We start from the raw sequence: 25,902 nt of genomic DNA, 5'->3' as shown, positions 1-25,902 counted from the left end.
GCATTTGAATTAATCGTTCCGAATCAAATATAATTATATTTTGCAAAATTTTTTTAACAATAAGTATTAACCTTATTAGTAATAACAAAGTTATATTTAATACATTATGGACAACCCTCATTAAAATAGCACATTTAATTACGTCGAAAAAAAATACCCTTACTAAAGTCTAAACATTGGATACATCCTGAAAGAAATACCATAATTGCCAGGGCTGCATTGTGCGCAATTAATCGTATTTGAAAAAGACACAAGCAATCGAAATTTAAACGAAACATCAGTTGGGGGTTTGGTAATTTTACATTTGTTTATTTTCTCATTTAGTTAATGCCCTTCAAACGCACAATTTGCTCTTTAGGCATTATTAATTACATTCTGTAAAACCTACTTATAAATTAAACTGCGGCAACAATACAATTTGCCAATCGGATTTACGCGCTTGTTTATGTTTGCTTGTTTTATGTTTTAAATGTGATTTTGTTATGCTTGTATACGGGAATCTATGCATTTAATTTAAAACCACTGGGGGCTAAATAGCTATGTTGGTTAATTCAGTTTCTCATTTGTTTTGTACATAATACAAACTGCATTCATTCGCTTAATGTTGGCTCGCTAATTTAATCGCTACTGTTTTTGTTAGGCGAAAGAACTTAACTTTAAGAAATACAATGTATGCAATTAATGAATGTTTAGTTGGTTTAAATGTATACTTCTATGTTACTGGCTACGTACGTCTGTCTGTGAGGGCGAGCGATTCACGATACGCATTCGCATTCTCGTTTCAAGATGAGTGGATGATTTGAGGGTCAGGATGGGAGTATAGTGGGCAACCATTCACGCACAAAGTCTCTCATGTCGTTCAGTCCAGCTTCTTCATCGATTTGAGGGCCCGTTCCCGCAGCTGCTTCTCGAGGTCCTCGTTGATGACACCGGCTCCGGAGGCGCCCGGCAACAGTAGCGCCAGCTTGCCAGCGTTTCCATTCCGCTTGGCCGCAACCGAGTGCGGCAACTGCTCATCCTCGTCGCTGCTGCCCTGGGAACTGCTGTCCGCCCGCGACTTGCCGGCACTGCACTTCCGCTTGTGCTTCTTATGCTTCTTGCTCTTCTTGCTGTGCTTCTTGTGTTTCTTATGCTTCTTGCGCTTGGAGGAGGCCTCTGAGTCGCTGTCACTGGAATCCGCCGGCTTCTTCGCCTTCTTGCGCTTTTTCTTGGGCACATGCTCGTCCTCGGAATCGCTGTTGTCGCCAGCCTCGTCCCGACGCGTCTTCTTGTGACCGCGCTTGCGACTGCTCGTCGACTCCTCATCGCCGCTGGAGATTGCGCCCCGCTTGGACTTCTTGTCCGAGCGCCGCTTGTCCTTCTCCTTCTCATGCTCCTTCTCTTTTCCCTTTAAAGCCGCCGCCTCCTTGCTCTTCCTTTGCTGCAGCTTCTTCTTGAGCCTCTCATCCCCACTGGAGTTGTCCTCGTCGTCACTCTGTTCGCTGCTGGTTGAGCTCTCCGAGCTGCGCCGTACCTTCTCCTTCTTGCCCTTGGAAGTCTCCATGTTGGTTGGCTGCTTCTTGCGACGCGGCTGCTCCTCGCTATCATCGCTCTCGGCACTGCTATCCGAACTGCTGCTCTGGCTCTGATCGCGGGATTTCTTTGGTACCGCCGCCGACGCAGCAGCAGCTGCCTTGGCTGCGGCTAGACGCTCGTGGGGCTTAAGGAACGGTGAGGGCGTGCGGGACAGACTGGCATAGCTGCTGCGCACGGCTGGACCCTCGTCCAGCACTATGATCGTTTCTGGCTTGTTTTTGCGCTGCTGCTCCTCGCGACAGAGATCGATGGTGTTCACCGCCGGGCCAGCATACTCCACCGACGAGCGCCCTGTAACCAAAAGGAGTCCACAATTAATTACCCACTGTTAAGTTGATCATTTGCTTGACACTTACCAATTGGACTCTCGCGCTTGCGACTGTGTTGCGAACTGGAGCGACTGCGGCTTCGATTGCGACTCAGGCTGCGACTGCGACTATGGCTACTACGCCGTTTCTCCGGCGGACTGGCACTGCGCTGTCGCTGTTGCCGTCCACCTGCCGAGCTTCCCGATGATGAGCGCCGGTTTCGTGCAGGCGGCGGGTTGTCCCACCGATTCATGTGACCGCCACCACCGCCCGGTGAGCTGCGCCTTTCCCTTGAGTTGGGGCGACGATCTCTTGAATTTCGTCGTTGCTGCGGCGACGAGAAGCGACGTCCCGGTCCCTGATGCGGGGAGAATTGCTTGCGGAACGGCTGATTCTGCTGCATTGGCGACTGGCGGTGGTCGCGATTATAGCGATTCTGTTGCGGCGACTGGCGCCTGTCGAAGCGACCCATTCCGCCTCCCCCTCCGCGTCCTCCGCCGCCAGGACTGTGTCTGGCCTGCCAGTGGATGCGCCCGCCACCGCGGAAGTTGGGCGATCCGCCGCGATGCTGCCACATCTGCCGATGTCCGCCGCCACGCCCGCCACCACGTCCTCCACCTCTAAAGTTCATCATCGGCGAACGGCGACGGTTGTTGAAGCTGCACGGAACGAAATTAACATGATTGAATTAGTTAAGCCATTGTTAGTTAGGCAATAGAATCAACTTACCGTCTTGGAGAGCGAGAATAACGCATAGGCGAGCGTGATAGCCGCCTGGATCTCGACCTGCGACGCGAATTGGATCGCTGAAAGCGATTGCCGCCGTTGCCACCGCCATTATCCTGTCGCATCGGACTGCGTCCTCGCGGGGAGAAGCGTCTGCCACCTCGACGACCACCTCCGCCACCGCCAAACTGCCTGCCTCGATCGTTACCGCGCTCCATTGAACTAGCCGAGTCCCCGCGATTGTTGCGATATTGCCGCTTGTTTTGCACACTGTTCTTGTTGCGTCGGTGCTCAAACTGATCCTGGTTGCGCTCCGGCGACAAAGATATGCTGCTGGAGCGTCCTCGTCGGCGACTGCGTCGCGAGGAACTGCGGGAACGTGACCGCTTGGCGCTGGGCGATCGAGATCGACTGCGCGGCGATCGCGACCGGGAATGCGAACGGGAGCGCGACTTGTTCTTGGAGGCCGGCGGTACCGGCGAGGACTTGTCCGTCGAGTGGCGGCCGTTGACAGTCTTGGCGGGTGCGGGCTCCACCGAGCCTGTCTTTTTGCCGGCGGTTCGCGAGCGTGAACGTGAACGAGAACGTGGTCGTCGGCTGGATCTCCGCTCCCTGGAGCCGGGACGCGCGGCGGAGGAGGAGCCGCGTTTACGGATTTTGGCAGCCGCATTGGCGGCCGCTTCTCGTGCGGCACTGGGCACCGAACCGTTGTTGTTGGCCGGCTTCATTGAGCGGGATCTGGAGCGGGACTTGGATTTGGAGCGGTCACGCTGCCGATCTCGCCTAGAACTGTCTCGTTGGGAGCGGGAACGCGAACGGGATCTCGATCGATCCCGCTGCCGCTGTTCCTCCTCCCGTTTGAGTATCTCGTCCTTTTTCTGCTGTATAAACTCCGCTGGTATACCCGAATCGCTTTCCTGTGCCGAAAGCAGCAGGGCCCAAAGTTCACCCATAAACTGGCGGGCATTTCGGCCGTTCAAGAAGCCCGTCATATTGATCTGCATTTTCTTGGGGCACGGATACTTCTCCTCCTCCAGCTGATTGTAGACAAACTCGACGACCACGTCGTCCTCGATGTGCAGGATGTCGGTGATCTTCTTGCTGATCCACGGACGCAGTACGTCCAGCTTGACTTTCGACATATCCACCCTCTTGTTCAGGCAATCGCCGAACTTCATTTGCTTCATCAGCTTCTTCTCCTTGTCGCTGAACCGCGTGTCCTGCTGCTGATTGGTGCCCTATTTGATTTTGCGGGGGGGCGGGGTGAAAAATAAACATATTTGCAGGATATTCCATTTAAAAAAAAGGGGGAATAAATTATCACAAACGAATGGGCAATGTATTGAAAAACCATTTATCGATTAGTTTGCGGGGGGGTGTCGACGCTTTTGGCTTACCGTGAACATCATCTTGGCTGCGTATTTGTGATTAGAGTCCTGCGGGAATTTCGGTGCACTGCCGCCAATTTGTGGCCCAACTTTAGGCCAGGCACATTTGTTTTCTAGCGCAGCGAGGGCGAGTCAAAAATCCAATAAAAATATGTAACCCGGCACCACGCAAGTCGATTGTCGTCTACAGGAGCACACACACACTCGCGCAGCGTCTTTTCGCCGTATGTGTGATGGCCGGGGAGATGCGATGCCTTTGGCCCGAAACAATCGCTATCTTAACACCCTGCTCGCGCGTTTATCACTCTAATGCGTTCTGTCGTCGTTGCGAACAGCTTTAATGGCAGTTTTCTGGCTATTTTTCAGCACTTTACTATCGCAAAATAAAAAATTATATTCGTGAAAACGGTCTGCGCCAGTGATGGCAGCAGCGGCCCAAAACACGAGTAATCGGACCAGCGCAGGACTATCGGCAAATGTTATCGGCGAGCATCTGGCAGCGCTGCGCACAGGGTGTTAACTGTCTTTTTTAATTCAAATGCGACCGTTACATTTTAAATCTTTTCAAACTTAAAACGAATTTTAAAATGATCTGTTTAGATTGGTTTCTATTTTTACTATAAAAGAGCTACATTTTCTAGATCATTTAAGGCACATGTCGGTATGTGCGTAGCCATAGCAATTACATTCTATTTATAGTTTCATTATTATATTTCCATCCTTTTGAACAATTTTATATTCCATCCCTTTGGAATTAAACGACTGCAGTCACATTTCGAAACGAATGTTTTTATTTAGCATTTTCGAATGCCGTAATTAGGGGTTCTAATAAATACACACTACAAACGCACAGAGGCATTTAATCAATTTTGTTTAAATTTAGACTTAACATTAGGATTCGATTATTTTTCGAGCAAAATTTCAATTCAATTTTATAAAGCTGAGTGGGATTTAAAGGAGAATGAGAGATGGGGGGAAAACATTAAATAACATTGCAAAATTGATTTCGCTACAAAAAATAATTCCTTTTAATTAAGCCAGCCAGCCAGCCAGCCAGTTCAGCCCAGCTCGGCTTGGCTCCGATCTGCTCCGACCCAAAACTCGCTCAGTTCTTTTGGTTGCTGTTGGTGTTCCTGGTGGTTACCGCCTTCGCCTTCCTTCGTTTCCTCCTTCTACGGTATCATGTTCGGCTCCTGGGCGGCGCCCGTCGAGTACTTGGGCTTGCACACGCATCCGCTCTCCACCAGCACGTAATCCTGGCCAGTCAGCGTCACCGGGCCGAGCGGAATGACCAGGAACAGGTAGGGCACATAGGTTTGCGTACACTCGCCGCGGACCACATCGCACTCAGAGGATCTGAAATTGACCATAGTAGTGAGCTTTAAAAAGAAGAACTAGTGGAGATTGTGGAGTAATGTAAGTTAAGGGTAAATTTCTTATTTGAATTCAATTTGTTTGGTATACCAATAAGATTTATATTAATCGGGTGCCAAAATATTACTCACTCGCACACTTCGAAGACCACCTGCTGCAGGAGATCGGGGAACTTCTGGACGATGGTCACCGGCTGGCCGGAGGTGAGGCTCACTCCGTACATGGGCGCCGTGGTATTGTAGCGCGTCTTGCAGAGGCGCGCCGGCGTCTCGCTCTTGCACTGCTGCGCCGGCGTGGCGTTCTTCAGCGAACGACCTGTTGAGTTGCGATGCGATGAGATTGATTAATCAATCAAGTAGTCAGTCAATCAATCCATCAATCAATCAATCAATCAGGCGGTGGTTCGATCGATTGGTTTGGTCAATCAGGTGGCGGTGACCGACTTACCATAGCGACTGCTTCCGACGGCCTCGTTGTTCACCTCGTCGTAGGCCCTCAGCAGAGCACTGGTGGTTATGGCTGGGTCCAGTGTGCTGGGCAATTTGCTCTGGCGGCCACGTCGCGAGTTTCCGTTCCAGTTGGAGAATGTGCGCGCCACGGCCGCGCTGCAGAGATCCCAATTGGATGGTCACAGGGGCGTTAGAAAAGAAAGTTACTACCATGCCAGATGACTGACTCACCTCGGATATGGCGCATTATTGGGACCCAGGCAGTCCAGCGAGTCCGTCAGCGCATCGCCCGATAGGTACTTCAGGCCACGCCCACCGCTGCAGCGGCTGGGGGGCGCATCATCGCTGCTGTAACTTGGCCACAATGCCGCGTTTGCGCAGGTGAGTGCGATGCTGAGGACGCAGAGAGCCGTTAGGTGCTGCAACAGATACGAAGCGGTACGGATATGGGTTATGAAACGGGCCAAAACAGATTATTCACACGGTCAATTTGTGGCTCTCTTGAGCAGTAAGTGCATCCTAGACTTTAGAGTATCTAGTATCTAGATAGTAACGAAACGTACCAAAAATTTAAAATAGTCTGCGAAAACAAAACTATAATAAAACAAAATGAGAAATGTTCTTTTGTAGATCCCTAGCAATAACAAAGTTTTTAAACATTTAAGAAGACTTCTCCTTCTTCGTTCAGAGGACTTTTCTTGAAGTACTGATACAATAATATCAGCGACTTTAGATATGTTGCATTTATGGTATTTGATAACGGGTAATCCGCGGAAGGAGGGAAGTGCTGTCTCATGCTGGAAATACAACTAGTCTTACTGAACTGAAGTTCCGTAAGAGTTGTAACGTGTTTTATGGCCTGTCGTTGAACCGACGACCCTGACCATGGCCCAGCTATATATGTTTGCTTGTATATAACATACATATGTATGTAGTTGTCTAGCACTATTTGGCTTTTGGCTGGGGACTCTACGGAATTCTGGGAAAGGCTTTAAAAGTACGCCACTGCAGACGATGGCGATTACGCGTTACAAGGGCTATCCATTTTGGTTTTGATGGAGGGAGGTGTATGGACGATGAAAAGTTTCTATTTTCACATGCTTGACCCGCTTAGCCCCGAAATCCATAAACAAATTAATTAAGCTCATAAATAAGCATCTTGCGGGGGGGGGGGGCACGGCGCACGTGAAAGTAAAAACAGAGACGAAAACCCACATCCATCGAGTTGGAATGTTTGTATTAAGACATACGGACATACGGACACTTTTCAGTGGCACGGCATGCAAAGCTGACTTCTAATATGGTCTGAACTTTTTATTGCCTCTTCTCGCGGTTTTTATCCAACCGCTCTCGCATGTATTTTCTTTCACTTTCTCCGTGCAGATTTGGCTGCTGATCAAGTGCCCGATTCGTGCCGAAAAACCCGTTTCGATTGAATTAAAATTGCAGCACAAAATTTGCCATTTCTTCTGCTTTTTTCTGTTAATTTTTTTGCAATTTTTTGCATTTGACTTTCTGTTGAGAAAATCGCTGCACGTATGTATGTATGTAAGGTATGCATGTATGTATGTACGATAATCGTTGCTTTTCTTTGAGCCTTTGTGCGACTGTCAATGGCGGAATACCGCAAATATTTCTTAATTGATATAAATATTTTCTTTCTGCTATTATTGTTTTGTTCGGTTCGCACATTTGGTAGGTTTGCTAGCCAACTTTCTTTTCAGTTAGACATTTGACAAAAAAAAAAATACTAATGAAAAACGAGGGGGCCATAATGGTCATTGCGTGTGCGCTGCGCCGCTGGGAAAATAAAAACGAAAGCGAAATTCTATTATTTAATTCTTTTCCCATTCACTACACGAATTTAATGGGTCTCTGAATGAGCGGAAAAGGGGGCCTATACACGTGCAGACCAGCCAGGTCTTCAGGTTCGATGGTGCAACTATGGCCACAAGCACTTCCACTCTCACCGCGCCTTCTGTCGAATTCTTCTGGGGGGCTCATTAAACGCGCTTTTCCCGACATTGTCATTTCGTTGCTCGGACTTTCCGTTTTTATGACTCTTCAGCAATTTCGTTTAATAAATGCTCGCTGTCCCCTCTTAATTCGACATTAAAGCACTGGGGAGCCGGAGAAGCCATTGCCATTTGAACCTGTCACTAGACGCATTTCTACCTGGTAATTGCCATCTTGATTGGGCCCTCGTCGGCTCCTAATGAGGTCTGTGGAGTGTTCATTGTAGTGATTGTGGCATGACTGTACCGAATGCAAATAATTTCGAATATAATTGGGCTTTGGAAATCGGAAAATCACGCATTAATCAAAAACCCATTGACGATCCGTTGACAATTTCGGTTTGCCTTGTCATTAGGCTTACATAACAAAAACAACAATAACAACACCGTGCACTACAATGATTTTCTATGCTCTGCTTTGTATTTGCCCGCGAGGAAAAGAGAAAAGAGACGAGACAAGCAAGGCTTGAAAGAACTTAGAGATGACAGCGTGATAAATAACACCACATACCACGAAATAAGGTATGTAAATTGAATTTAATTACTCAGGCAACTAGGAGCAATATTCCAAAATCACAATAATCATCAAAATTAAAATAATTAAACAAATTTGTCAATATTATTTTCTACTCTTTAAATATTGTTGAGACAGAATTCAGTGTTTAATTATTATTAAGTATTCATATATAACCAACTTTTATAATCCATTCCTGCAATTTAAGATAGTTTAGATACTGAGATATTGATAAAGTATTGCGATATATCTTTGTAGATTTATAGACGGTTCTCTGTAAACGCAAATTTACATCGTGACACGAGATCAGCAAGATTTAGCCCCTTCTCTATAAAGAACCGATGGCAAAGAGACACAACAACAACAGCAACAAACGGCAAAAAGAGACAAAGCGACGGGCAAAACTGTCAAGAGCAGCGGCTCCGTTCGTGGATCAGGTGCCGTTATAACGAGGTTAACGACCCACATCGCCATCTCCCTCTCATGCCATCTCTCTATCTCTTTCTCTGTCTCACTCGCTTGGCATAAACAAACATTGGCGTTTAATAACAAATGAAATTAAATTCTAACAGCTCAGCTGCACGGGTGAAAATTGGTTTTGGGAAAGCATGGCTATGTCGACAGATTATTGACAGCCAACAAATAGCCGGCGGTGACTGCGACTTTGGCTGTTACTGTGACTTTGACTGTGACTTAGATAGCTGGCGTTGCACGCGATGTTGTTACTGGTTGAAACCAGGAACAGGTTTATTGATAAGCGTAGCCCATAGCCCCGGGCATTCCCCTCCTTGGAGTTCCACATTCTCAATGGATGTCAGTGATAATGCATTGTGATTGAAACGAATTGAAAGAGAGAATTGTGGCTTGGCCGTTGGCTTTGACTTCGCTTGACTGACACAATTTCCCAAAGGCCTTTGTTCGCCGATTGTGGATCAGTTGGTCAGGAAAAGCCGATGAAAAGCAAAGGCCAATTGTTATTGTTTGGGAGATGCTGTATGTCAACAGCGAGGCGTGTCGAAAAATTGGTAAGAATTGATGCTAAATGATGTATGTACGAGGCTTCAAACCTTTCAAAAACTCGGTCTGTGAAACAAACTCTTCGAATTTGTGTTGACTCAAAGCTTGATTGGTTATCCATACAAATTATTAAGACGTTTTTGAAATTCAGGAATTTATGTGGTACTCATATGATAAGAATGTTTTTAGACTGGTTAAGATCTAGTCTTGAAAAACACGGGAAACTCCAAATGAAAACCATCAAATATTCTATGTTTCCTTTTTTGTATGTTTTAAATTGAGTTCACTTTTTGCACCTTGCGTCAATCATCGATTATGCATAACCGATTTTACCATTTATCGATCAATTACATAGCCTCAAGAACAGTTTTCTTTACAACTCTGTGTCTTTTTTTTTGCTACTTCCCAGCACCGTTGCGCATTAGACCGTTGTTTTATGTTGTGTTTTCCATTATTTTTTTTTTCGTTCCGCGACAGACAACAAAGCTCAATGCCGTGATAACCCCGAAGCGACAAAACTTTCAATGGGTTTTTTCCCCGAAGAAGCAGCCGCTATGCAGATCACGTTTTCCCAGACCAAAACCAAATCCAAGAGCAAGACCAAGACCAGAAAAGGCCAGGCCAGACCGCAAAGTTAGAGCGGGACAGGTGCAATGGACCTGGCTTATTGCGCCTTTGGCCATCTCCGCTCCGTTTCACTCCCCCGCACTTGAGTCTTGGTCGACGACAGCGGCGCTTTCATTTTTGAACCGCGTCCATTGTCCAGATGGTGGGATCGGAATAGAGGAATCCATGGAATCCGTGGAAACGGGGCTAAGAGTGGAGCTGGGCTGACCAAAACTAGAACCGATGTATTTGAATGACAATGGGCAACACTTTTACTCATTACGCTCTCGGTTTTAATGTCACGGATCTAGATACTTATGTACATATCTTGGCAGAAGTTTCACTGGATGATTCGCATCATTATCTTCCGGGCCACACAATATCACTGTTAGCTTTTGGCGCTACATTAAAGTCGGCAATTAACACAATTGTATGACAAAACTCCCCGGACAATCAGAACAATGCTGTTGTAATGATGGAAATATTTGAACCAGAACGCCGTTTTGGCTAACAGTTTAAAACTCCGTTTTGCAAATAGTTATATAGGCATCTCAGATTCCCCATGTTAGTCTAAAAGCCAAAATGCCAGAACATGAGACGCTCGAATGGGAATCTTCTGCCTGTAGGGCAGAATCAGAGACTCAGGGGGACGCAACCCATAAAAATCAAAGTATGAATATATTTAGCCTACTTTTTATAAAATTTTTATTTCGCTTTTGCCCACGGCGTGCGCGGCACTCGAGCATTTAGGCAACGCTTTGAATCATCGCTACACTGGCCACAAATTCCAGTTCCTTAACATAGTCTCCATACGTTTGTCTTATTCGAAAATAAACCTGACAATCGATGTTCATTTTAAGCATTCACTGGCAGAATGAATCATAATAATCATATGTTAAATGAACAAGTAACGGGAAAATCGTTTTCATTCAGTAAAAATGAACAACTTATCACTCATTTCTAATAACTAGCAGGTTCACATACATATTTGTTTCTGTGTGGATTATGGGTTAAATCGTAAAAATTGCCGGGCAAGCAGAGAAAACAACCGAACGAAATTCAAAACTCCATTCAAGGGAAATCGTTGACTAAGCGATTCGATCGAGTGGGCGTGTTCTTTGGCTTTCTCGCTATCTGCCTGATTAACATTCTCATAAATCCAAAGTCGGTCAAGTTCACAGGGTTTTCTGTGGTCCCTACGGCTTCATACCCTACAATTTAGGGCTCACAACCGGTGGCAGTAGAAAAAAAAGAAAAGTATTTTTCCCACAAGAATGCAGCTGCATTCCGCAAACCACCACCATGCCCAATCGCTGGGTCAGATCTCCTGCCGCATTCCACGACCTGCCTGCCGACAGGGCCCATATATCACTTGTAACCATAACCGCGAGAGCTCTCTAACTTTTGCCAATTCAAGTGGCAGGGCCTAGACGTGAGTCGAATCGAATACCCGTAGACACGCAGCCTAGTAAAAGTTATTTGGCCATGGTAAATTCATTAAAAATGCGTCAAGACCGGACAAAAAGAAAGTCCAAGAAAGGTGCTAATTCATGCCAAGCCATCGGCCGATCGGGCCAGCGAAATGGGTCGAAGTGGGCGAAACGCCGGAGCACCGAAGAGCTGATCTCCAAATGCCATCCGGCGGCAAACGGAGAACCCAGCCCATGTTCCATTACTCCACGCCAGGCACTTAGTGGACCACCACCGAAGGTGTTGCCTGTGGGCTGCGGGATGCACATGTATGTACATCTGTGTACTACATATATAGCCATATTATATGCGTTTTTTATGCCATACTGGTTTCCCAAAAGGAACACAACGTCGCCGACGAGAACAATGCCAAGTTCAGGCAAAATATAAGAAGAATGAAAGAAAGAATCCAAGACGTGTAAAGAGATCTTGCAGCTGCCACTCCTTGTGGGCGCTACGGCTTTAGTGTCTTTATTTTTTGTGCTTATTGGGGTCACTTACTTTGACAGAACTTCTACTTAAGCACCGGTATTCCATTTTGTAGCTGCGTGTGTTGCCTGTTGGTTGGTTAGTTGGTTGGTTGGATGGATGTATGGATGGTTGGATGGCTGGTTGATTGTTGGCTTATTGGCTGTACTTGAGGGGGGGCACTTGAGATGTTCTGTCGAACGTCTCGTATATCGTGTCTTCTGCCGGCGACTTGTCCGATTCGAATTGCCTTTTCACTACACTTCTGCTACACTTCACGAAACGAAGCGAATAAAATATCACACGCTGATTTCACTGGATGCCTGGATTTTCAGAAACACTTTGTAGAGGTAACGCGCGTCCAACAACCGACCAACTCGAGCGCTCAACCTGAACTGACGGACCAGGTAACGTTTACCATTCCTTAAGCACTTGGTGTCTCGCTGCTGCCAATGGGATCTTCGGCTACATCGCACTCGTAACCTGTTGCTGTCGTGCAAAGTGTTGCTGTTGCTGCTGCTGCTGCTGTTGCCGCTGCAGCAGATGTTGCTTTTGCTGCTGCTGCTGCTGCCGCTGTTGCTTCTATTGCTGCAGAGGATTGGGTTGTTCGCTGGCACTGTGGGTGCCGATCTGGATGCATGTGTATGCTCCGCAAGAAACAATCGAGGCAGAAACAAGCCAGGAACATCAGGGTATAGCACAGGCACACGAACAGCACAATTCCGACCAGGAATGTCAGGATTATTGTTAAAAACATTCTGATGCCACAGCTCAATAAATCAAACTAGCCATTCAATGTCTCATATACTTTTTAAAATTCGAGAATATAGTAAGATCAGACTCTAAACAGATTTAAGGTTTGTTAGGATATATTACGATCTCATTATCAAGTGGATCTTATGATTTAAATTATTAGGATATATGATTTAAATTATTAATGTAGCTAAGTAGTATTAATATAAAAGAAGACTAAGGAGGCTGCCATCTTAGACTTTAATGTTTGACTTTAAAAAGAAAAATGGTTTCAAGGCACTATACACATGGAATTTTGGCATGAACAGCATTTGGGATCACATCCTCTAGGCTCTAAACTTCTCCTTCTATGGCTATCACTGCCTGCTGAGTCATGGGTGATCCAACTGCCATTATTTGTCGGGGCTGAGGACGAGCCCGCGGTAAAGGTGGATCCAGATGAAGGGATCGCATTAGTGCCGAGCAGCACCCGCAGAAGATGAGGCAAATGCAGCAGACACAGCAGAAAATAATTGACGTAACTACAAGGATCGGAAACAATATTAGTCCAATGCCTCTTATCATGTTTCCAATAAATTTTTTCCGTCAAAATCTGTTTCAAATCTGTATCTGTTTGAAGTTAAAATATCAGATCATAAAGATGGCATGATGTTCACTGATCACTCCACATACACTTCATTGTGATCAAATCGGATGCCATCTGCCATTTTGTTTGCAACCAAAGCCAACTCATACATAATCTTGTTTAAATATTGAGATGAGAGAGGAGGAGGAACTGTTTTATTGTTAAATGATTTAATTGAACAAACTTCTGTGACTTATAGAACCTAATCTTTATTTTACAGGGAGTCCATGGACATTTGTGACAGAAAGATCTAAGAGGGTCAAAACAAATTATAAAGCTTATACATTTTTAAATCACTTAATATTTCAGATTTTTAGAGTCTAATTGTTAATAATAATGTGAAAAACTTAATATTAAATGGATATGACAATACTCGCGGGAAGGGGTTTCCATCTTCATACGAATCTGAAAGCATTGCAAACCGACTTATCGGTTAATTGGTTATCGATTAATGGCATTGCGCAATCGCGCATTCTGTAAATGCCCATCGCTCCATTTCTTTCACTTCGTCTGGCAATTAAAAGGCGCTTTTCATTTTCTTTTGGGAAAGTTATCAAGCTATATTCGTTTCAATTCGTTTCGGTTATTATCGAAAAATGAAGAAAACGCCGAAAGGCCACAGAAACTTTCATAGTGGTCGTAACTTTTTCCCCATCGGCCAAACGACATTTGAAGTCAATTGTCGTCGCGTCGTGCAGAAAAAGCGTTCGACCGTCGCTACGTATATAAATAAAATTAAATTACTACTAACAATTGAAACAAACGCACTGCCACAAAGAAAACGAAAGAAATATTGTTTGTCCCCCACGAAACATGAGACCCCCATGATCCCCCCACCTGCCCCATCCGCACATCTCCATCCTCGCATCACACGCTACGCATGCGCAGTGTCAACGCAACTTTTCAGCGAAAGTGACTGAACGAGTTCCAATTGTCCACGGCCGACGCTCCAAACGCCTTTATCGGTGGCCAACAATCAAGTGGCCTGCCGTAATATGTAGCTGCCAAAATAAATGAAAACGAAATGCCTGCGGACTGACTGCTGCCAAAAACCAGGCATGTTTTCCAAAAAGGTTACTAACTCTTTACGTCTAGACTTTAGACTGCTAGACTGCCCATATTAGCATAGGTAGCTTTCAAATTCTGCAGCTCATTCATTTTCTATTTCACCAAACTATCTTAACTATGATATAATGTCAATAGTATAAGTAACATATGGAGGATACTTACATTTACATTACATTTTAATAGTTTAACATCATCCTATAACACCTATTAGTTCTCAGTTTTATTTTCTAGCTTATTTTCTTTTAACACCATTTTAGAAAAGGCATACAAATATGCCAAATTTTCACTTTTTTAAAGACCTTTTAAGCATGTTCAGTTTGCTCTGATAATTGGTATACCAGAAGATTGGCATTCAAATTTAACGTTAAAACTACATATCTTAGATATGTTTTATTTATTAAGAGAATCCTAGCAACCTGTGACTGCCATGACAACCTAAAATAATAATTTAACTCAGTCCCCAGTCTTTCGTTAGTCGTCAGTCTTAGCAAAACAAGCCGGATAAAACGTGTTTTGAAATATCCGAAAAAATATTAAAATCAGTATAAAAACAAAATGGTAAACTTTGTGCACCCCGAGGAAATGTATCTCTTTGTGGAGAGCATTCGTCCATTTGAGGTGCGTGAGGTGGGCAGCCCGAAGTGGCTGGAGGTGCACGAGATGATCCTCGGGCTGAGCCAGCAGGCCGCCTTGGAGCTGTCCCAGAATCGCGAGGAGGAGGTGAAGGAGTTCCTCATCTCGCGCGACAAGCTACGCGTGCTGATCCACGAAGCCTATTGCGTAACGTTGTGGAAGACGCGTGTTCTGCCGCATCTGCTGGAGATTGATCCCAATCCGCAGGCCACGTTCCTTATCTACACGGTGCTATATCACGAGGCTGCTTTGGTAGCGCTTCTGGATGTGTGCCTCTACCATCCGAGTGGCTGTGAGACGCTGCAGGAGTCCGTGCTGGATTTGATTGACTATTGCGCCCAGGCCATTTCCCAGGTCATTGGCTTGGTTAGCATGGGTTACCACGAGAACGAGACAAAGCTGGACGTGGATGAGGCAGTGCTCACGGAGCTGGAGCGCCAGAAGCGCGACTTTATCTATAAGATTGGACTGCGCTGCATCTCAGTGCTGAACTACATAGCAGATAATGTGACATTGTTTCATCTAAGCGCCGCACGCCGTTTGCTGGTGACCCATGACATTCCGTGGCTCATGGCAGATGTGCTTAGCTTCCGGTGAGCAGCACGGATAAGTGAGTTTTTTTTTATATTTTACACATTTCTCCTCGTTTTAGTCCGTGGCAGAGAAAGACCAGCAAGGGCATTCAGAAGTTCATCGACGAGAAGTGGACCAATGTGGACGACGTCACCAAGATTGTCAAGCCAGAGGCGCAGGCCTGGTTTTGTGTGCGTCAGCTGCTCCTTAATCCTCAGATCATGGAGAACTATGCTTTCAACGAGGCACGCTGCAAGCAGTTACACAAGGTTAGTTGCCACCTACATATATCTATGATTAATGCGCTGACTTACCAAGCTGACTTCCTTAGCTTTTGGGTCTCATGCACGAGCCGTTGCTGGACCAGCTGCCGCCACTTATAGAGCTAAAGGTGTTCCTCAGCCGCCTGACGCTCAGCGGCAATACGGCCAAGACACAGCCGCTCTTGCTGGAGGACATTCCGCAGATCCAGGAGGAACTGCTCAAGGATGTCGAGGAAAATGGCGGCTTCTATCAGATTGCCCAGGATCAGGACTCGGTTTTCCTTAGCAAGAACAAGGAAAACATCTGCGCTTTGGCCACTCGCCTCAGCAAAGCCTACGGCACGGACTTGCTCTGTGAACTGGAGCAGAATATGGATGATCTCAAGATGGGCGAAGCAAAGGATGCCGGCGCTGGTGGCGATGGAGATACGGACCATACTTGCGCCACTTGCCAGGCGAAGGCCAAAAAGAAGTGTGCCTGCTGCAAGAAGGTGCACTACTGCTCCCGGTGGGTTGGACGCAACTTTTGCGGAGTTCGCTTCTTCTATAATATTTTTTCTTTCAGTGATTGTCAGCTCAAGGATTGGCCACAGCACAAGCTCGTCTGCCTTAAAACTTAATTGTGACCCAGCGTCTAGTATACAAAATAATTTTTTCAATATAATAGAACATTCCAAAAATGTAAAAAGGTCGACTTTCTTTTATTTTTTCATCTGGATTCAGGTTCAATACGTTTTATTTTCAATTAGCGAATAGCTTAAAAAGAACTTTCACGTAGTCTCTCATTCAGCAGGCAGTGCGCAGCTGTTTAGCTGTTCTGCCTGAGATGGTCCTTAACCACGTCCAAAGCGGGTGTCTCCTCACCGAAATCCTTGATCACGACCACGGAGCAGCCGCACACCTTGCGGGGCTTGCCCTCCTTGTCGATCTTGCACAGACCGGACCATTCGCCCAGCTTCTTGTGCGAGTCCACGCGGATAAGGGGGATCTGGTGCTCGTTGCACAGGGCGGTAACCAGCTTCTTGTAGTTGGGCTCGTCGAAGGACTCGGCTAGGATGCACAGAACAGCCTGACGCCTGTTGGTAAAACAATATATTGTAATTAGGAATGGTTTTTTTTCATACAATGCAACTCGATACGCTGTCATTTGCTCAGTAATTGGAAGGTTTTTAATCAATATAAATTCATAAACACGGACCAATTAATTTCATCACAGTCAGAACAGCAAAATCAAGATGATTTAATGTGGAAACACACTTGGGATTTATCTTTAATGCACTTAGTGGATTATTATAAATATCATTACGATTAATAAACGATTAAAAAATTCAAGGAGGAAATAAGATTCATTTCCTGAAAATAGGTTAAGTTGAATGAAGACCCACACTTTTTAAAACGTGGTCTATGTATTTCAAATGATTTGAACTGAAATATATATTTCTATCAATCATATAGATTGCTTTCAACTATAGAATGGTCGACTTTGAAATATATTACTATAGCTTTTACCCTTTCGCATTTTGCATCTAAGAGCCCAAGTGAATAACCACGTTGACCGCCAGATTGTGGGACTACTTACTTGTCCAGGGCCTTGCAGGCCTGGTGGATGCCATGGACGAGTCCATCGGCGATCAGGGACTTCTTCAAGACCTCCTGGAGGGCAGTGTTAATGTCCATGGCGCCATCGAGCACAGGGGCAGCGGAGGGAACATCACTAGATCGGAAAAACATATACTATTAGCAATCAACGCCACATGCCATGCCGCATTACACAAAACTCGACTTAGCCTTGCTTGGTCAGTAATTGGAGAATTTATAATCAATGGAAATTCATAAACACGGACCAATTAATTTCATCAACAAGAGGTTTTTCCGAGCAAGGCGTAAAATGCGTTTATCGCCCATGAAACAATTACTTACACATCAACGTCGGCCATTGTTCTGCGGTTAAGGATGCACTGCACTGGAAAAGATAGTTAATTGTTCATATTTATTACATTTTCGATAAGAAAACCTCTTCATTTCGGAGAAATAAAATCCAAGCATCTGTACCTTTTGACAACCGGAAAGAAAGAGAACAAAATCGGCATGGCGCTGGAGATGTGAGTTTTTAGCTATTGGTACAAATATCGATAGTTTCGCAGAGCTGCATAGTGACGCGATCGATAGTGGTGTGCAATGGAAATTTATGCCAATTTCTTACTTGCTATGACATTATCTTAACTTAGATTTCTTAAATATTTTAACTTTTCTGATGAACTTTTTCTAATTAAATGATTTTTTTTTATCCCAATAAGCTTGAGTGGGTTTCCCAGTTTTCTGGTATATATTATATTATATCTTTAAGAGAAAGAATGTTGCTACAGAAATCTATCTATACATCTATAATCTGTCCTTGCCACTTGTTCCAGTTATTACTTTGTTTTTACATGATTTTGTAAAAGTGTTAAATTTAAAGATTTATATTTGGAAAGCAATTATATTCTACAGAAATCTATTCTAATTCGTGCAATTTTTGCGCAGTGCACATGAAGTACATTTAATCTCTTTGTTATAAACTTGAACTTAACAACCTTCTGTGGAATGCTAATTAAAAATATTTATATATTTAAGAGTAACATCATTGCTATCGTACAAATATATTTCAATACAATTGCGATGAAAAGTTCTTTCGCTCTTTTAGCAGTGCACAGAGTTACCGTTTTGCGAGTTACCACGCATTAGCCACAGATGCGTCACCTGCGGCACCTGGTAACACTGAGATAAACAATACCGAATTCCCAAACGCCCGCAACTCGCGCTTCCGACGACAGCAGCCCGTGGTAAATCACCTATAAATATAAATATACGTGACTATATCTCCCGATTCGATTCTACGCCGGATAGCGACTTATACGAGTTGAGAGCGCAGGCGGCCACCTGAAGTGCAATACCTTGTTTATGTTTACATAAGAAGGCAGCAGCAGCAACAACAACAATCACACGAGGAGAATGACGAGCACGCTACAGTAAGTTGCAAGTGTAGTGGGTTAGTATTATTAACCAAATAGAAAAGTGTAAGAAGACTATAAAAAAATAGGCACCATGTGCTCCCGATTCTCGTGTCGCAACACACACGCACAACCACATAATTGCCGAAAATTTACAGCGGCATGTGAAAATCGTGTGCTATGTGTATAGTATATATGTGTGTCTGTGTGCGCGTGTTTGCCTTCGTTATCTGGAACTCACAGAAACTACGATCTCTGAATGTTGATCCGTAAAATACAATAAGTAGTAGGGGTGTGCCGGTGAGCGTGTGAATGAATTAATATGTATATATATCCGGCCAGGTTCATCGCCGCCAGAATCGCTCGAATCCGAAATATGCAACTGATAAGCAGGGCGAATTCTTGCCAACAACTACAAACATTATCGTAAACAAGAGCACACTGGCGTCCCAAAAAGTGATGATGCCTAGATTAGGTGCCATAATTTCATATATGTACCTATACTTATTCGTCCAACAAATAGTTTGCTAGATTAATATTATGGCAGAATATTCAATGAGTTCTAAAGAACCATGAATAATACCTAGTATTGTTATTTTTGCATCATAAAAACCTTTATGAGAATTAGTTTATGTGCAGTACACACCGGGCGTATGCGCAATATTTCGACTGTCAGTCTTCTTTCACTGGAGGTAGGGCTATCTCTGAGGTTCATCGCGCCAGCTGATTGCGCTTAAAAGCTCTGGTTGAACGCAATGTTGACTGGTATCGTTAATTGGGCGCATTAGCTAGAGGCCCTCAGACGAGCAACATGTGCGATCGCGTCAGGTTTGGGGCTACTGCTATGTACTTAGCGAAACTAATAATCCAAATAATATATTTTTTTTTTGTTCCACAGAGAAGGAATCCTGGTCGGATGCGGCAACCCGCTGCTGGACATCTCCGCCGTTGTTCCACTGAACTTCCTGCAGAAGTACTCTATGAACGAGGATGATGCGATCCTTGCCGAGGACCGACACATGCCCATCTACGGGGAGCTGGTCGAAGGCTACCAGGCTGAGTTTCTGGCTGGCGGATCCGTGCAAAATTCTCTGAGAATTGCCCAATGGATTCTTCGACAGCCCAGGGTGGCTGTGTTCTTCGGCTGCGTCGGCGAGGATCGGTACGCCAATATCTTGAAGGAAAAGGCGCAAGCCGCCGGACTGGATGTTCACTACCAGGTGAAGAAGGACGTGCCCACGGGAACCTGTGCCGTTCTGATCACCGGCACCCACCGATCGCTCTGCGCTAATCTGGCGGCCGCCAATAACTTCACCATCGATCACCTGGAGGAGCCCAGCAACAAGGCTCTGGTGGATAACGCCCAGTACTACTACATTTCGGTGAGTTCTGTACAATCGATGCCGGAAGTAATAAATTAATGGCACAAAGGGAAGTAAGTAGTTAAGCGATTTCTAAAGAGTTAGAGAGATTAATCAGAGATATTAATCAGAGTTTAGTTCCTTAATTTCACATTAATTTTGTTCTTACCTACCTAAAAAATCTTTACTTAATTTTACTTCCCTTGCTTTGTTCTTTAAAACATAAAGATATCGTATGTATAATACTTCTTATTATTTCATTTCCCAGGGCTTCTTCCTCACTGTGAACCCGCCAAGCATTATGCAGGTGGCGGCCACCGCCCACGCCAAACAGCGACCGTTCCTAATGAACCTCAGCGCACCATTCATATCGCAATTCTACATGGCACCGCTGCTGGCCGCCCTGCCTTACGTGGACATCATCTTTGGCAACGAGGCGGAGGCTCAGGCGTTCGCCGAGGCCCAGCAGTGGCCTAGCGGGGACCTGCGCGAGATTGGCAAGCGACTGGTGGCGATGGAGAAGAAAAACCCGACGCGGCCGCGCATTGCCATTCTCACGCAGGGCTGCGATCCTGTACTGCTTATACAGCAGGATTCGGTGCAGGAATTCCCGGTCACGAAATTGGCGGTGCATGAAATTGTCGATACCAATGGCGCTGGGGATGCATTCGTTGGAGGTTTCCTATCGCAGTTTGTGCAGGGCAAGTCGCTGGATGTCTGCATCAGGTGCGGAAACTATGCAGCCGGGCACATTATCAAGAATCCAGGTTGCACATACTCCGGCGAACCGGAGTTCGTTGAGTAAAACCGGATGCGGAAGCTACAGAAACCTTACACACATCGGACATCGAAGGAGCCAGACAAAGCGCAGCAAGATTTGCAATTGTTAATTAAGTAAATGAGAGTGACTAAAAGATTTTGTTAACACTGATAATTGTTTGTACATACATATAACCCACACTCAGACACATACAAAAGCATACACATGTGAAATGACATGAACAAATAGAGAGAGTGAGGCTTGTGTCTTATAGATAGAGCAATATTCGAATTTAAATTGATAATAAAACAAAAGTGACACGCGAGCGAGACACAAAAGTCAACATTTTGTACAACTTGAAATCTTTGTATTGATTTTCAGATAAGAGGTGAAAGGAGGTTTATTTCCTCATCCTTTTATTTATTGGGTTTCTTATCCATTTATGGTATAAGATACCAATCGGGAGAATAATGCATACGACTACAATGTCCAAAGTTACAACGAGGAGTCATCAGCAGATAAGATTATCAACAACGATAGATAGACGAGTTAAACATTAAATAAAACTTGTGAAACACGCAGCTGTTTCATTTGCTTGCTAATGCGGCCCATAAATTCACAATTAACCCAAAAAAGAAGATTAGATTATCAGTTCAGCAACATGCTTTGACTAGTTTATGAATACAAAACAACATGCTAAATATTAGAAAACTTATTTGGAAAAAACAATGTGCTTGTAAATCTTTTTTTTTTGCTATACAAAAGAGAACTGCTGTATACCTTGTATACCTAAACCTAAAATAGAATTTTGTTTTGTTTGCCATGGCGACTTGTGACATTGAACCCCAGATCAGAGGCACTAATCGACCAGATAGCCCCGGATGAAGGGCAGGCCCGTTGGCACCCGCTTTTGATAGCGCACATAGTCCGACTGGAAGAAGTTGAGCAGGGAGTACTCCTCGACGTAGATGCGATCGTGGAAGAACAGCCAGCTGACCAGTGTGTAAATGCATATGCAGATGGGATTCAATAGCACGATCTGGGTTCCGATGGACCACCAGAACCAGCCGACATAAGACGGGTGGCGGCAGTAGGCGTAGATCCCGCTTGTTATTAGCTTGTGTTCCGAGTGTTTCTCATTCTGGACCTGTAGGAATAGATGTGTGATGAGAAGTTTACAAGCTATTTAGTTAGTTTTAATTAATAATAGTGTGATAATTCCTTAAGTGCAATAATATTTATATGTCCATGTATTAACAAATCATCACGACTAACCAAGTGAGTGAAGCTCCGGCCAGCTGTGATGATGGCTGCCTTGCGAACCATCTCGCCCAGCAGGCACAGGACCACGCCCGCCACCCAAATGTATCCGTATCTCTTGAACTGCGGCAGGTAGTACACCTCTAGTGAGAACTCGATCCAACTGGCTGCCGCCGCCAGTCCATAGTGCACAGAGTGGTTCAGCATAAAGGAGTCGAGACTGAGAGTGCGCGGATTGGCAAAGGCGATAACGAGGAACTCCGAGTAGTGGAAAAGGGACATGAAGCATCCGTAGGCGCCAAATTGCTGCCACTCGGTGGGAGCAAAGCAGATGACCAGCACACTCACGGCCATGGCAAAGCCCAGGAAGGATGCCCTAATGGCCACCTGTGGTGCAAGAATAGTTAGCGCCATAGCACTGATAAGGTTTATCGCGTCTCATCGATTGACTCACCTGGTAGTCGTGGTTCCGCAGCACAAACCGTATGATCATGTTAATAAGGGCGTAGTACAAAAATGGACCCCAGAGGACGGCGCCCCACACCTGTGGCACCACTCCATAAAGATTCTGGGGCACCGAGGGAATCAGGACTAGAGCTGCAGTAATCAGAAAGCAATATAAACTGATGCGGCCTTCGGAACACAGGCTGGTGCCACCGGCCCCAGGAGAAGCCACTCGGCTCTTTGCACACATAACTGGGGAATCGGGATTCTTTTTGTGCTGCTGCTGTGCGCAAAAACACGGAAATTGAGGTTTTTTAAAACATTTGCTTGGTTTAATGCGCCAAAATGTAAATAAACCGGCAAAGCTTTCGATAACGATAGGCAGCACAGTGAATAACCGCTAAAGTATAGGCTCGTGATTATCATAGAAATCAGTAATATAATTCTTACAGCTTTTAATAAAATAAATCATAAATCATAAATTAAATTAAATAAATAAATATTTAACACCACGTTTAGCAGAAAATGGTTTTAAAAATAAATTATGCGGGCAATTCTCTTTAGCCTATACCCCCTGTAACAATAAGCGATAGTTATGCACTGTTACATATCGACATATCGAGTTCTGAGGATTTAATTTAATTTTATATAGTCAGAAAAAATTTAATAGTAACTTAAATGAATTACATTTGTAGGTATTCACCTATACCTTTTTAAATAAATTTCTTAACTGCACGCCTTGCATCGATATTTTATCGATAACATGCTCATTTTAGCGCCGTGCAGGTTATGTAAAATAACAAGTAGAGTCGTTGAGATCAATTAAAAATATATAAAAACTCGACCGATATTCTGTTAATATCAAGCCATGGTCTTCCTGAACCTTCCCTTGCTGGTACGGTCCCGTGGTCCGGACGAATTCTGGCGGAAGAGACGCATCTTCAAGCTGGCAGCGGTATGTTTCCGAATATCGTGGCCACAATAAAAATAATGAGCTCTTAGTGCTTAATTTCTGCAGCATTATAGAAGCCGCACTCGCAATGTCTACTCCTTCGCCATCCGGAGTGTCCATAGGGCACTGGCCTATGCCACCAAGGGGCGAAAGCTAAAGAAACTGGACATGGCGCAACTGTGGAGCACACGCGTGGAGGCGGGTTGTCAGCAGTATGGAGTAGGTCTGGAAACCTTCAAAGAGGGCCTCGCGCGCTCCGATATTCTGCTCAACAAGTGGGTACCACCGGAAAATTCCCATATCCTTTAACAACCTATAACATCTTTCAGAAAAGTCCTATCCGACCTCGCCATTTGGGAGCCGCGATCTTTTGAAGCTCTAGTAAAGATCTCTCGAGAGCGGGCAGCTGTGGAGGGAATGCCAGACATCAAACGGAGATCGGCATTTAACCAGGTCTATGGACTGAGCAACCTGAAGTTGGATTAACATAGCCTTAAGTAGGAGTTCAAATATAGATATTTGTATGTTTTAAACGTGTAATCTTTAATTTTCACTTTGAAGGGAGTAAAATCGTTTGGGATTTGTTCTTTAGATTAGTTTTTAACTCCGAATTCGTATTTACATTTAGTTACATAATTCGTAACTTCTGCTTGCTGAATGAAATTTGATACTAAATCATTAATTTATTTACTGCAACTACCTTTTCCGCGAATGAATCCAATATTTTTTCGAGTAAAATGACAAATGTGATTAATGACAAAACACCTGTGCTGCTAGTTTTAACAAGTAACTCGAAATTTATTCAATGACGGTCCATGCGCAATGCAAACAAAAATATTGCATGAGCTTTTATTGTAGTTTTTAGTTTCGGGTTTGTGGGTGTGTTACATACTAATAAAAAGCATAGAATTCATAGAATTGTGAGACAGTGTCCGGAGGCGAGATCTACTCCAATTTGGCCAGGATGTCGGACTCGCGGAAGAGGAACAGCTCCTTCTGGTCACCCTCTAGGTTCACCTTGGTGCCACCGAATTCGGGCAGCAGAACACGATCGCCCTCCTTCACGCCAATGGGAATGTGGTTGCCAGTGGACTGCGGATGAAGTGGGATGTTCAGTGATTAGATGACCATCTCTGCATTGATAATGGCGAAATACTCACGGCATTACGGGTGCCAGGGCCTACGGCCAGAACGGTGCCCTCAAGTACTTTGCCCACCGCTTTCTCCGGCAAAACAATGCCTCCTTTCGTCTTGGTCAGCGCCTCGGCACGCTGGATTAGGATGCGGTCCAGCATGGGGATGATCTTCTTGATAGCGGCGGCCTGAGGATCATTAAAAAAGACCCAACAATTAACCCATGTTTCAATGTTTCATGTTTCTCTCATTGATTACACAACAGCCCGGCGAATGGGATGTGGACCGAAAGCCGTGGAACCTTCTCGAAAAACCGATATCATCCTTCGATTTCAAACTGTCTTCTAAACCTCATATGGGGCAATGCACTTTTAACTTACCATTTTAATTCTTAAATGCAAACTGGAGCGGTTGATAAAAGTTAATGAGTGAACTTTTTACTCAACTACACGTGCCGGCGTAACTATTCTCGCTAGATGCGGGACTGCTTATCGTCGGTGTGACCAGGCTATTTCACGGATATAACATTGAGAAATAATTTTTTCTGTTCGAATACACTGAGAGAAGTCAATGCAAAAATTAATAGTTGTGTATAACTTTTAAAATGGTAATAAACTTTTCGCCAAGTAATTGCCGAGTTGATTTCCTATAAAACATGAAGATGAAAATGAGTCTGGTGGGTGGACTTCCATAATAACTTGTATACCAATTTCAGGAATTACTCCTTTTATATGCAATTTAAACATATTAATTTAATTTCCATTAATTTATAATAAACATGTTGTGCAATTTTCTGTTCTCATCTTTGTTGAGCTAAATAATCGTTTTTTAAGAAATTAAATCAGAAGCCCAGAAATCTTCTGGGCTTTACTGGTGTTTTAATTTTTTCAAATTTACTAATATTAAAATATAATATAATATAAAATAAACATAAAACAGAATTGTTTGTTTACTTCCTCGAAATTAGGTATGTTCAAACCAAGGAGTTGCTATTGATACTAGCGATTTAAATCGATTGACTCTGGCAGCGGATTGTTCACACTACACCCTGTTGCAAAGTGCAAGACAATAAAGACAAGCAACAAAATAATTGAAAAGTGTGGCATTCCTGAGAAAAATTAAAAAATTTCAGAATTTTCTAAACATCTTGTTTTTAAGAAGGGAAAATAGCACGAA

The 25,902-nt window shown here is 44.4% G+C and overlaps 8 protein-coding genes, 2 long non-coding RNA genes and 3 other non-coding genes across 16 annotated transcripts; 6 read left to right on the top strand and 7 right to left on the bottom strand.

The window, feature by feature from the left end:
• Positions 1–294: 294 nt before the first annotated feature.
• Positions 295–4,450, bottom strand: Srrm1 (Serine-arginine repetitive matrix 1). Its single transcript, NM_140370.3, has 4 exons — positions 4,007–4,450; positions 2,613–3,847; positions 1,932–2,542; positions 295–1,866 (listed from the first exon to the last, which is right to left on the bottom strand). The coding sequence occupies exons 1-4, from the start codon at positions 4,016–4,018 to the stop codon at positions 860–862; spliced, it is 2,865 nt and encodes a 954-aa protein (NP_648627.1). The 5' UTR covers positions 4,019–4,450; the 3' UTR covers positions 295–859.
• Positions 4,451–4,766: 316 nt separating this feature from the next.
• On the bottom strand, positions 4,767–12,309 carry CG17672 (uncharacterized protein). Its single transcript, NM_001043138.2, has 5 exons — positions 11,944–12,309; positions 6,052–6,239; positions 5,819–5,976; positions 5,503–5,686; positions 4,767–5,353 (listed from the first exon to the last, which is right to left on the bottom strand). The coding sequence occupies exons 1-5, from the start codon at positions 11,977–11,979 to the stop codon at positions 5,170–5,172; spliced, it is 750 nt and encodes a 249-aa protein (NP_001036603.1). The 5' UTR covers positions 11,980–12,309; the 3' UTR covers positions 4,767–5,169.
• lncRNA:CR45157 (long non-coding RNA:CR45157) lies at positions 8,201–8,875 on the top strand. Its single transcript, NR_124914.1, has 2 exons — positions 8,201–8,357; positions 8,608–8,875. It is a non-coding gene; the product is annotated as a long non-coding RNA:CR45157 (long non-coding RNA).
• Positions 12,243–12,720, top strand: lncRNA:CR45172 (long non-coding RNA:CR45172). The gene has a single exon (NR_124913.1). It is a non-coding gene; the product is annotated as a long non-coding RNA:CR45172 (long non-coding RNA).
• A 2,113-nt stretch (positions 12,721–14,833) lies between these two features.
• On the top strand, positions 14,834–16,508 carry Zmynd10 (Zinc finger MYND-type containing 10). Its single transcript, NM_140368.2, has 4 exons — positions 14,834–15,582; positions 15,642–15,831; positions 15,894–16,333; positions 16,391–16,508. Exons 1-4 carry the CDS (start codon positions 14,912–14,914, stop codon positions 16,443–16,445), a joined length of 1,356 nt encoding a protein of 451 aa, NP_648625.1. The 5' UTR covers positions 14,834–14,911; the 3' UTR covers positions 16,446–16,508.
• RpS12 (Ribosomal protein S12) lies at positions 16,509–17,919 on the bottom strand. Its single transcript, NM_168534.4, has 4 exons — positions 17,878–17,919; positions 17,746–17,788; positions 17,405–17,539; positions 16,509–16,901 (listed from the first exon to the last, which is right to left on the bottom strand). Exons 2-4 carry the CDS (start codon positions 17,760–17,762, stop codon positions 16,634–16,636), a joined length of 420 nt encoding a protein of 139 aa, NP_729866.1. The 5' UTR covers positions 17,763–17,788; positions 17,878–17,919; the 3' UTR covers positions 16,509–16,633.
• Positions 16,973–17,045, bottom strand: snoRNA:Me28S-A774a. The gene has a single exon (NR_003868.1). It is a non-coding gene; the product is annotated as a snoRNA:Me28S-A774a (small nucleolar RNA).
• Positions 17,619–17,691, bottom strand: snoRNA:Me28S-A774b. Its single transcript, NR_003867.1, has one exon. It is a non-coding gene; the product is annotated as a snoRNA:Me28S-A774b (small nucleolar RNA).
• A 663-nt stretch (positions 17,920–18,582) lies between the features above and the next one.
• Positions 18,583–21,556, top strand: Adk2 (Adenosine kinase 2). Of its 3 annotated transcripts, none has more exons than NM_001300125.1 (3): positions 18,583–18,833; positions 19,714–20,197; positions 20,445–21,556. In NM_001300125.1, exons 1-3 carry the CDS (start codon positions 18,817–18,819, stop codon positions 20,979–20,981), a joined length of 1,038 nt encoding a protein of 345 aa, NP_001287054.1. In that variant the 5' UTR covers positions 18,583–18,816; the 3' UTR covers positions 20,982–21,556. The 3 variants fall into 3 exon arrangements, with proteins under 3 accessions (NP_001287054.1, NP_648624.1, NP_729863.1); NM_140367.4 differs by having other exon boundaries at positions 20,445–21,289; NM_168532.3 differs by lacking the exon at positions 18,583–18,833 and adding an exon at positions 19,586–19,643 and having other exon boundaries at positions 20,445–21,289.
• A 27-nt stretch (positions 21,557–21,583) lies between these two features.
• On the bottom strand, positions 21,584–23,005 carry Icmt (Isoprenylcysteine carboxyl methyltransferase). 2 transcript variants are annotated; one of them, NM_140366.3, is made up of 3 exons: positions 22,651–23,005; positions 22,212–22,583; positions 21,584–22,083 (listed from the first exon to the last, which is right to left on the bottom strand). In NM_140366.3, exons 1-3 carry the CDS (start codon positions 22,888–22,890, stop codon positions 21,796–21,798), a joined length of 900 nt encoding a protein of 299 aa, NP_648623.1. In that variant the 5' UTR covers positions 22,891–23,005; the 3' UTR covers positions 21,584–21,795. The 2 variants fall into 2 exon arrangements, with proteins under 2 accessions (NP_648623.1, NP_001261793.1); NM_001274864.1 differs by having other exon boundaries at positions 21,690–22,083.
• Positions 22,161–22,956, top strand: asRNA:CR45445 (antisense RNA:CR45445). The gene has a single exon (NR_124912.1).
• Positions 23,006–23,403: 398 nt separating the features above from the next.
• mRpL20 (mitochondrial ribosomal protein L20) lies at positions 23,404–24,122 on the top strand. The gene is made up of 3 exons (NM_079327.3): positions 23,404–23,595; positions 23,659–23,867; positions 23,922–24,122. The coding sequence occupies exons 1-3, from the start codon at positions 23,509–23,511 to the stop codon at positions 24,076–24,078; spliced, it is 453 nt and encodes a 150-aa protein (NP_524051.1). The 5' UTR covers positions 23,404–23,508; the 3' UTR covers positions 24,079–24,122.
• A 245-nt stretch (positions 24,123–24,367) lies between these two features.
• On the bottom strand, positions 24,368–25,221 carry CG11267 (uncharacterized protein). Its single transcript, NM_140365.3, has 3 exons — positions 25,107–25,221; positions 24,753–24,914; positions 24,368–24,684 (listed from the first exon to the last, which is right to left on the bottom strand). The coding sequence occupies exons 1-3, from the start codon at positions 25,107–25,109 to the stop codon at positions 24,538–24,540; spliced, it is 312 nt and encodes a 103-aa protein (NP_648622.1). The 5' UTR covers positions 25,110–25,221; the 3' UTR covers positions 24,368–24,537.
• Between the last annotated feature and the right edge of the window lie 681 nt (positions 25,222–25,902).

Source organism: Drosophila melanogaster, chromosome 3L, assembly GCF_000001215.4.
Source record: "Drosophila melanogaster chromosome 3L".
Lineage (NCBI taxonomy): Eukaryota > Metazoa > Arthropoda > Insecta > Diptera > Drosophilidae > Drosophila > Drosophila melanogaster.
Note: the sequence above shows the minus strand (reverse complement) of the source record. Positions and strands in the feature narration are given on the sequence as shown.

Excerpts from the sequence above, each read along its gene's own strand:
- CG11267 (NM_140365.3), bottom strand. Across the intron at positions 24,685-24,752 it reads GCCCTGGCACCCGTAATGCC|TCCACTGGCAACCACATTCC; the intron begins GTGAGTATTTCG and ends CTTCATCCGCAG.
- Zmynd10 (NM_140368.2), top strand. The coding sequence starts at position 14,912 with ATGGTAAACTTTGTGCACCCCGAGGAAATGTATCTCTTTGTGGAGAGC. Across the intron at positions 15,583-15,641 it reads GCAGATGTGCTTAGCTTCCG|TCCGTGGCAGAGAAAGACCA; the intron begins GTGAGCAGCACG and ends TCCTCGTTTTAG. Across the intron at positions 15,832-15,893 it reads GCTGCAAGCAGTTACACAAG|CTTTTGGGTCTCATGCACGA; the intron begins GTTAGTTGCCAC and ends TGACTTCCTTAG.
- Adk2 (NM_001300125.1), top strand. Across the intron at positions 20,198-20,444 it reads CCCAGTACTACTACATTTCG|GGCTTCTTCCTCACTGTGAA; the intron begins GTGAGTTCTGTA and ends TTCATTTCCCAG.
- Srrm1 (NM_140370.3), bottom strand. Across the intron at positions 2,543-2,612 it reads TATTCTCGCTCTCCAAGACG|CTTCAACAACCGTCGCCGTT; the intron begins GTAAGTTGATTC and ends CGTTCCGTGCAG. Across the intron at positions 1,867-1,931 it reads CAAGCGCGAGAGTCCAATTG|GGCGCTCGTCGGTGGAGTAT; the intron begins GTAAGTGTCAAG and ends TTTTGGTTACAG.
- CG17672 (NM_001043138.2), bottom strand. The coding sequence starts at position 11,979 with ATGGAATACCGGTGCTTAAGTAGAAGTTCTGTCAAA. Across the intron at positions 6,240-11,943 it reads TAAGTAGAAGTTCTGTCAAA|CACCTAACGGCTCTCTGCGT; the intron begins GTAAGTGACCCC and ends TATCTGTTGCAG. Across the intron at positions 5,354-5,502 it reads GTGGTCTTCGAAGTGTGCGA|ATCCTCTGAGTGCGATGTGG; the intron begins GTGAGTAATATT and ends GGTCAATTTCAG.
- RpS12 (NM_168534.4), bottom strand. Across the intron at positions 16,902-17,404 it reads GCCTGCAAGGCCCTGGACAA|GCGTCAGGCTGTTCTGTGCA; the intron begins GTAAGTAGTCCC and ends TTTTACCAACAG.
- mRpL20 (NM_079327.3), top strand. The coding sequence starts at position 23,509 with ATGGTCTTCCTGAACCTTCCCTTGCTGGTACGGTCCCGTGGTCCGGAC. Across the intron at positions 23,596-23,658 it reads GCATCTTCAAGCTGGCAGCG|CATTATAGAAGCCGCACTCG; the intron begins GTATGTTTCCGA and ends TAATTTCTGCAG. Across the intron at positions 23,868-23,921 it reads TCCGATATTCTGCTCAACAA|AAAAGTCCTATCCGACCTCG; the intron begins GTGGGTACCACC and ends AACATCTTTCAG.
- Icmt (NM_140366.3), bottom strand. The coding sequence starts at position 22,890 with ATGTGTGCAAAGAGCCGAGTGGCTTCTCCTGGGGCCGGTGGCACCAGC. Across the intron at positions 22,584-22,650 it reads TGCGGAACCACGACTACCAG|GTGGCCATTAGGGCATCCTT; the intron begins GTGAGTCAATCG and ends CTTGCACCACAG. Across the intron at positions 22,084-22,211 it reads GCCGGAGCTTCACTCACTTG|GTCCAGAATGAGAAACACTC; the intron begins GTTAGTCGTGAT and ends CTATTCCTACAG.